Source organism: Vombatus ursinus, unplaced genomic scaffold (assembly GCF_900497805.2).
Source record: "Vombatus ursinus unplaced genomic scaffold, bare-nosed wombat genome assembly UNPS02015129.1, whole genome shotgun sequence".
Taxonomy (NCBI): Eukaryota; Metazoa; Chordata; class Mammalia; order Diprotodontia; family Vombatidae; genus Vombatus; species Vombatus ursinus.
The window spans coordinates 78,269-87,662 of NW_020954907.1; the positions used below are offsets into that span (position 1 = coordinate 78,269).

The 9,394-nt window shown below is 41.3% G+C and overlaps 1 protein-coding gene across 1 annotated transcript in view; it reads left to right on the top strand.

Moving 5' to 3' along the window:
• Nucleotides 1-2,163: 2,163 nt before the first annotated feature.
• The window catches only part of ECHS1 (enoyl-CoA hydratase, short chain 1), a 21,900-nt gene continuing 14,669 nt past the window's right edge, over nucleotides 2,164-9,394 (top strand). The window contains exon 1 of the mRNA XM_027846369.1: nucleotides 2,164-2,312. Within this exon, the coding sequence (XP_027702170.1) occupies nucleotides 2,216-2,312 (97 nt within the window). The 5' untranslated portion in view covers nucleotides 2,164-2,215. The remainder of the gene's footprint in view (nucleotides 2,313-9,394) is intronic.

Consider the following 9,394-nt stretch of genomic DNA (forward strand, 5'->3'; position numbering starts at 1 on the left):
GAAAAAGAAAATGATACATTTTGGTCTGTATTCAGACACTATCAGTTCTTCCTCTAGAGGCAGTTGGCATTTTTCATCATGAGATCTTTGAGATTAGATTATCTTGGATCATTATACTGCTGAGAATAGCTAAGTCATTCACAGTTGTTCATCATACAATATTGCTGTTACTGTGAACAATGTTTTTCTAGTTCTGCTCACTTCACTCTGCATCATTTCATGTAAGTATTTCCAGGTTTTTCTGAAATCATCCTGCTTGTCATTTCTTATAGCACAATAGAATTCCATTACAATCATACATCACAACTTGTTCAGCCATTCCCAACTGATGGGCATCCCCTCAATTTCCAATTCTTAGCCTCCACAAAAAGAGCTATTGTAAATATTTTTGTGCATATAGGTCCCTTTCCTTTTTTCTTTTATCTCTTCAAGATACAGACTTAATAGTGGTATTGCTGGATCAAAAGGTATGCCCTTTGGGCATAGTTCCAAATTGTTTCCCAGAATGTTTGGACCAGTTCACAACTCCACCAGCAGTTAATAAGTGTACCTATTTTTCCTCATCCCTCCAGCATTTGTCATTTCTGATAGATGTAGGTGCCACCTCAGAGCTGTTTTAATTTGCATTTCTCTAATCACTAGTGGCTTAGAGCATTTTTTATGTGACTATGGATAGCTTTGATTTCTTTGTTTGAAAACTGCCTGACTATATCTTCTGACCATTTATCAATTGGGGAATAACTTGTATTCTTACAAATTTGGCTCAGTTCTCTATATATTTGAGAAATGAATCCTTTATCAGAGATACTTGCTGTAAAAAAATTTCCCAGTTTTCTGCTTCCCTTGTAATTTCAGTTGCATTAGTTTTGTTTGTGCAAACACTTTTAGATTTAATATAATCAAAATTATCCATTTCACATTTTATAATGCTTTCTATCTTTTGTTTGGTTTTAAATTCTTCCCTTATCCACAAATCTGGCAGGCAAACTATTTTATGCTCCCCTAACTTGCTTATGGTATCACCCTTTTCGTCAAAATCATGTACCTACTTTGACCTTATCTTAGCATACAGTGTGAAATGTTGATTTATACCTAGTTTCTGCCATACTGTTTTCCAGTTTTCTCAGCAGCTGTTGTTAAATATTGAGTTTTCGTCCCCAAAGCTCTGTATTGTCTTGTATTGCTCTTTTAGAATGAGTTCCTTGAGAGTGGAGATTGCCTTACTTTTTAATTTATATCCCCACTGGTTTACACATAAGTAGTAAGCATTTAATAAAGGCTTTTTGATTCATTCATTCATCCTCCACATGTTGCCAAATTGATGTTCCTAAAGGACACATTTAACTAAGTCACTCTCCTGCTCAAGAAACTCTAATGATTCCCTATTGCCTCTATGTTAACATACCAACTTCTGGAAAGGAATGGAGGAGGGAAAGAAAGAATGCAGGGAGGAAGGGATGGAGGAAAGCAGAAAGGCAGGAAGGAGAGGAAGGAAGGATGGAAGGAAGAAAGAAAGGAAGGAAGGAAGGAAGGAATGAATGGAGAGAGGGAGGGGAGGAAAGGAGGGAGGGAGGAAGGAAGGAAGGAAGGAAGGAAAAGAGGAAGGGAGGAAAGACATCACATGTTTTCCCCTCTCTCATTTTGAAGTCTACGGACAGAGGTATTTACTCTGACTTTGGAAAACTCCAGCGTCTTGCGCACTTTGCCCCGGGGCATCACAGGCCAGGCCAGGTGCACTGCACAGGACATTAGGTCATCTGAATTCTAACGCGTGCCGAGTTGGGCAAGTCGGAAGGACCTGGTCCAAATCCCATCTCTGCTAGTTTCCCAGCAGGGTGACCTAGAACAGTTGTTCCCCGTCTCTGGGGCTCGGTTCCCTTGTCTGTAAAATAAGGGGTCTGGAGCGGCGCCTCGGAGGCCCCTGGCAGCTTTAGAACCGGGTCCAGATCTCGCCCTATCCGGGGACCTCAGCCCCTGACAGTGCCAAGCCAGGGAGCCCGCACCTTTGCCAAGAGGGAGGGGCTGGCTAACCCGCCTCCCTCCTCCTGCCCCTCCTCCAGGCTTGAGGGAAATCTCGCGATGCCATTGAGGGGGGCGGTTCTCGATCCGGCCCCTGATTGGTCTGGGTAAGAGACGGGGGGCGGAGTCACGGTCCAGAATCCTCTAGTGGGAGAGGCAGATTCCGCATCGAGACCGTGACCGTGTTTGGGGGCATATGTGCGCTATGGCCGCTCTGTCCACGCTGCTGCTCCGCGGGCCTGCCCTGCTCCGCCTCTGCCCCCGGTTGCCCGCGGCCCGCACCTACGCGGCGGGTAAGACGCGCCGGCCCCGGGGCGGGGGGAAGGGCTGAGGCGTGGGAGGCAGGCGGACTTGAGGGCCTGTGGGTGTCCGCGTGCCTGCGTGGATGGAGCCGCGGAGACCCCGCTTCAGACCCCTGCGCGAATCACTGACCCTATCCGACTCAGTGTTCTCACCCGCAGAATGGGTCTAATAACAGTCCCCATTTAACGGGGTTGCTGAAAACCTTAAGGCGCTAGGTGTGGGTTGGTTTCCAGCCACCCTGAGTTTGTTTGTTTAGCACCTGCTTGGTGCCGGCCAGTAGCTGTAAGAGAACTAGACCGGGGGCAAGAAACCCAGCCTCGAGGCACTTCCAGGCCCTAGTTATGTCTCTGGGGCTGAAGCCTGGTCAGGCTTTATCGATTTAGAATTGGAAGGTCCCTAGAGGTCAGGGAACTCAGAAGCGTGGGCAAGTGGGAAAGAGGCTCGATGCTAGGAAAAACTGGTGAGGAGGGATTCCCTCTTCTGGGAGTGCCCTCCCCTCCCCCTTCAGGCACGGCGGACGGTGCCCTGGAGAAGGCGAGGAATGTTGTGGGAGGAGGTGCCCGTGGAGCCCTGCGCCTCTGGGTGAGTGGCAAAGTTCACTTTCGCTCCCCACGTGTGAAGAATGGGAGGAGTCAGACGAGCACTGAAAGGAGGAGTGTCTGCAGCCTGGGGAGAGATTCAGCCTATGCAGGTGTAGGGAGTGGGCATCGGTGTCATCAGATGCGGGAGAAATGGGGCACTGGAGGAGAGACCTTTGCATTTGGTGACCGACCAGGAGGTGTCTTGCAAGCCTCTGAAAGAGCAGGGGGATGAATGGGGGCAGAAGCCAGGTGAAGGTGGGAGGAAAACTTGTTAAAGAAGTTTGGGAGTTAAGGTGGGAAAGCCATGCAACAGCAACTGGAAGGCATAGAATTCAGAAAGTCAACAAGCATTTATTAAGTGCCTACTATGTGCCAGGCACTGTCCTGGTCACTGGGAATATAAAAAAGATGCATCAGCCCCAGTCCTGCAGGAGTTTCCTTTCTACTGGGGATGGGGCAGGCTAACATGAACATAGAGGAGTAAATCCATAATTTGTGCAGGAGAGGGGAGGGAACAGAACAGAGACAACTAAAAACTGGGGGGAAGGCTTGTGTACGAAGTGGCGCTGGAGTCACGCTTTGAAGGGAGCTACAGGTTCCAGGAGGTGAAATTTAGGAGGGAGAGCACTCCAGGATGACAAGAGGGACAGCCTCACCAGAGCACAGGGACAGGAACGTGGAATGTTGTATGTGGACCACAGCAAGCGGCTGCCTGGGCCAGAGCCTGGACTTCGTGAAGGGAAGTAGGTACGGTCAGTTGAGAAAGGTAGGCTAGAGCCAGATTATGAGGGATTCACCCTGCTAAGCAGAAGTTTGTATTTGGTCCTAGGGCCGTTGGAAGTCACTGAAGCTCCTTGTGTATGAAAATCAATGTGTTCAGTCAGACCCTTGCTTTAGGAATATCCATTTAGCAGCTAGAGTAATGGTAGTGACCAAATTGGCTACACTTCATGCTTCAAATATGAGCCTAACCTATCAGCTGTGTCTTTTGTCCAGGACCAGCTTCCCTAAATTCAGGCAAGATCATAGTCACTAGCAAAGAATTTGAATAATAATGCGAAGACCTCTAGCTTCTTATAATGATAATAATCATAGCTAGCATTTATATAGTGCCCACTGTGTGCCAGCACTGTGCTAAGTGCTTTACAATATTATCTCATTTGATCCTCACGACAACCTTGGGATGCTGTTATTATCCCCATGTTACCATTGAGGAAACCGAGGCAGACAGCGGTGAAGTTATTTACCCAAGGCCATGCAGCTAGTCTGGATTTGGACTCAGATCTTCCTGATACCTCACCATTCTGCTTCCCTATTTCTTATTTGAACCCTAGCAACACTGTCTGAACTAGCATTTCAGGGTCAAAATGTTTTTGTTGTAAAAAAGAAATAAGCCAGTATTACATTCCTGTAGATGCTATCATGATTAAACAGGATTTGCAATGTGAGTCATTTCTTGGATACTTATACTTTACATAAAGCCTAAAAGATAAGGTATAATATTCAGGCACACAGTAGGTACTTAATAAATGCTTGTTGACTTGACTTTGGATCTGTGATGATTTTTTTAAAACAGAACATGCTCTACCATTGCCTTCACAAGAAATAAGTCAATGTCATATATAATACATTTTATCTTAAGGGCTATCCCTGTTGTGCAAGATTCCCAGGTAAAGTTATTATAAACCTGTAGTTAAAACCCCAAAGACAATGTAATTGTAATAACTTTGGATCTGTGATTTTATCCCTATTGCTACACTCTCTACAAATGCTAATTACAACTATCTTTCCCAAACCTGTGGTATTATTGTCTTTTTTACATACATATACATACAGGTCTGTAAACATATACATAGGTATACCTATACACACACCTATACATATATGTAAGACCATACTCTGCATATTTCTATTTGTCATCTCTTTCTCTGAAGGTGGATAGCATCTTCCTTCATAAGTCCAAGTCTTTCCATGTTTTTCTAAATCAACTAGCTCATCATTTCTTATATTACAGCAGTATTCCAACACAATCATATCCTTTCTAACAGATTGTCTATGAAAGTTTTTTTTTCCAATTTTCTGCTTTCCTTCTAATCTTGACTCCACTGGTTTTATTTATAGAAAATATTTTAGTTTAGAATAATAGAAATTGTCAATTTTACACTTCAATAATGTTCTCACCTTATAATATAGTTTAAAGTCTAATAGATCTGAATCTCCTTCCTTTACATTTTTTCCCTTAGTTTCTTCGAAATTCTTGACCTTTTGTTCTTTCAAATAAATTTTGTTATTTTTTTATAATTCAGTAAAATACTTTTTAGTAATTGGGATGGCTTTGAATAGATTGATTAGGTAAAATTGTCATTTTTTGTTACATTGACTTTCCTACCCATGAACAATGAATATTTCTCCAATTTTAAATCTAACTTTATTTGTATAAAGAGCGTTTTATGTTTCATGTCATTCCTGTGCCTGTTTTGGCAAGTATACTCTCAAGATATTTTGTTTTATTTTTATGTCAGTTATTTTAAATGGCCTAAAACAACATTGAATAATAATGGTAACACATAGTGTAGTTTCCCTATTTTTCTCTTTTAATTAAATCTGTTTTAGCTTTCATTTTGTTATCATAGTTATTACACCTGCCTATTTTACAAAATAAATTCTTCTCCAGCCCTTTATTTTATCACTGTGTATATCTCTCATTTTTACTGTGTTTCCTGAAATCAACATATTGTTGAATTCAGATTTTTAATCCATTCTGCTCTCCGTTTCTGTTTATGGGTAAATTCATCCCATTCACATTCTAAGTTATAATTACGTATGTATTTCCCTGTATCCTATTTTTCCTAACTATCCTTACCCTATTTACCCTATCCCTCTTCATCTGCTACTTTGCCCTCTTATTCCTTAATCTACCCACCTCTCTTCCCTTATCCTCTGCCCCCACCTCCACCTTTATTTATCTTTCTAAGAGTTTCTCCCATGTCTCCTCCCCTTCCTAATTCTTAATCTACACACCCTTCTAAAAGTCTCTACTATATACCCCCTTGCTCTCTTATTTCTTTCTAGATTTAGAAGACTTTTATACCTATCTAGATGTATACATTGTTCCTTCTTTAACCCATTTCTGATGAGAATAAGGTTCCAGCACTACCAGCCCTCCTACCCCATTTGCTTCTCTGTCAGTTCTTCCTTTCATGCCTCATTTGTATGAGATAATTACTCCTTTTAATCTCTCCCTGCATAGTTTTACTTTCTTAGAATCACCCAATCATACACAGCTCAGGCCAAACCTTTTTTTAAAACTACTCAAATGATGATGACAGTCATAAGAGTACCAATAACATTTTCACATATAAAAAGTAACAATTTGACCTTATTGAGTCCCTTATAATTAGTCTTTAATGCTTACCTTATATTTCTCCTGGATCTCATATGTCAAATTTTCCATTAAGTTCTGCTCTTTTTGTCACAAATACCTGAAAGTCTTTCAGTTTGTTAAATACCCATTTTTTTTCCATTCGGGATTAAACTTAACTTTGCTGGGTTAAGTTATCCTTCGCCATAACCCCAACTCTTTTCCTCTACAGAATAGTGTTCCAAGACCTACACTCCTTTGACATAGTAGCTGCTAGGTATTGTGTAATCCTGATTATAGCTCTGCAATGTTTAAATTGTTTTTTTTTTTCTTGTTGCGTGCAATATTTTCTCCTTAACCTGGGAGCTTTGAAACTTTGCTATGATATTCTGTGAGTTTTCTTCCTGGGATCTCTTTCAAGTGGTGATTGGTGGATTTTTTTTTCTATTTCTGCTTTACCTTCTTGTTCTAGAACTGAAGGGCAATCTTCCTTAATAATTTCTTGTAATACTGTGTCGAGATTCATTTTTTGATTGTAACTTTCAGGTAGTCCAACTGTTCTGATATTGTCCCTCCTTGGTCTGTTCTCCAGTATCAGTTGTTTTTCTGATGACGTGTTTCACATTCTTTTCTACTTTTTCATTCTTTTGATTTTGTTTTATTATTTCTTGGTGTCTTTATAGTTTTCAAGGAATTATTTTCTTTCTTAAGTTTTTGATTCTCTATTTCCAGTTGATTGACTCTTTTCATAATTTTCTTGGATTGCTCTTATTTTTTTTCTAATTTTTCCTTAATCTCTTATTTGATTTTTAAAGTCCTTTTTAAGTTCTTTCAAGATCTCTCTTTGGGCATGTGACAATTTGATGTTTCTCATTGAAAAAAGAGTAATTTTTTTTAGCTCTGCTATATTCCTCTGAATATGAACCCATATCTTCTCTATCCCCATAGTAGCTATCTGGTTGGGTTCTTTCTCTTTTACTCATTTTTATTTTTATTTTGTTTTCAGCAGCTTATCATTATAATCAAGTTCTAGTCCCAAGGTGTGGTGAATAATGCCCCAAACCACATGTCCTTCTTACTGTTATTTTCTGAGCTCTATCCCAGGGCCCAACTTTGGGTACACCTCTCCACTCCTAAGCCACTACTAGGGCCCCCAGCCACGCTGTCCTGCAAACACTCTTACTCCTTGTGGTCCCTCTGGTGGCTGCAAACTATAACTGTCCTCTCTGCGCTGGAACTAAAACCAGGGACTATGCTCTCCTGCAAGTGCCTACAGCCAGCAGGGTCCCCGTCCCTCTGTTACCATGCTCGCTAGGCATGTGCTAACTCCTTTTCCCCTCAACTGAAGCCCGGGACCTCTCCTGGTCAGCACAACTGTGTTTATTATTATCCCTCGATAGTAGAAGTCCTTCATTCTTCTCCTGCTTAGCCGTAATACCCCCACACTGTTCATGAGGTGAAAGTTCATGAGACCAGGCTGCCTCCCAACCCAGGCCGACCACAGGGCTTGTTGTTTATTGATTCTGAAAAGTTGGCCTGGAGGTATTTGCACTTCTCTCAGGTCAAACTTCCACCCCTGGAGGTTTGCCATTTCCTTCTCCAGCTCATTTTCCAGATAAGGAAACTGAGGCAAACAGGGTTAAGTGACTTGCCCAGGGTCACACGGCTAGTAAGGGTCTGAGGCCAAATTTGAACTTATGAAGATTAGTCTTCCTGACTCCAGGCCCAGCAGTCTATCCACCGTGCCACCTAGTTGCTCTTGTCTTTGGTTTTTCTTAAATTTTAAGAGACTTTCCTAAGGTCTTTGAATACTTTGAAGAGGCCTCGCAGTTCACTGGTCCTCCATCTGTCTCATTTTCAATATATGACTACCCATGACATGCCCCAGACTAAACCCGTAATCTCTTCCCCCAAATCTATCCCTCTTCTGAACTTCCAGTCACTCAGTTTTGCAACCTAGGACTCATCCTCAATTCCTCACTCTCCCTCAATAGCCATATTATATGATCAGTTTTTCCAAGTCTTGTCAATTTTACCTCTCTATCTCTGGCATGTGACCTCTTCTCTCTCTTCACACACCTACCGTCTCACAACTAGACTGTTGCGCTAGCCTCCTCATTGGTCTCCCTGCCTCAGATCTCTCCATTTTCTCCATTGAGCTGCCAAAGGGATATTCCTCAAGCACAGATCTGAACAGATCACTCTGCGACTCAGTAACCTACAGACTTCTTCTCTTTGCCATGGAAAGCCTTTCAAAATCTACCTTTCAAGCCTTATTTATTATTCCCCTTGGGTATCTGCTCTCTAGGCTAGACAAGCTGGTCTTCATGTTGTTCCACACGCACAACATTCCCTTACACAAGTAGCAGGAGTTTTTAACTTTTATTATTTCCTGGGCCCCTTTTCAGAATAATGGGGTTTTTTTTTATGCCTAAAATATAAAAGATGATAAAAGAAACCAATTACACTGAAATACGATTGTCAAAAAATATTTTTTTAAGTTCACAGACCCCAGATTAAGAAGCCCTGCCATAGATCCTCTGCTCATAGAGCCCATCTTTTCCTTTAAGATACAGCTAAAGCCCCACCTTCTGCAGAAAAGCCTTTCCTCATCTCCCCAACTGCTGCTACCTGCCTTCTCAAAATTACCTCGTATTTATTCATTTGTATTTGTGCTGTACATGTTATTCTATGTATTAATTGCCTCTGTCATTACAATGTAAGCTCATTTTGAGTAGGGATCAGTGCATTCATTGTGATTTATATTCCCCAGTTTCTAACCCTAATCCTAAATTTTCCCATAATTTAGACATTATCTCTCTTTGCTCACATTGACTCAGCTTTTTAAAAATTTTTTAGGTTAAAAAAACCAAAAATTAAAAAAAAATTTTACATTAAAATTTAATTTTATTTTTGGCAACTAACAAGCACTTTTTTCCCCCTTCCCTTCTCTTGCTAGGAAGAAAAGAAAAGAAAAAACAAAACCCTTGAAATGAATGTGCATAGTCAAGCAAAACAGCTTCTCCCATTGGTCATGAACCAGGTGTATTGGACAGTTTTGCTCAGTGTCAGGCTTTTTTTTTTTTTTTTTTTTTTTTTTTTTGTTTTTTTTTTTTTTTTTTTTGTTTTT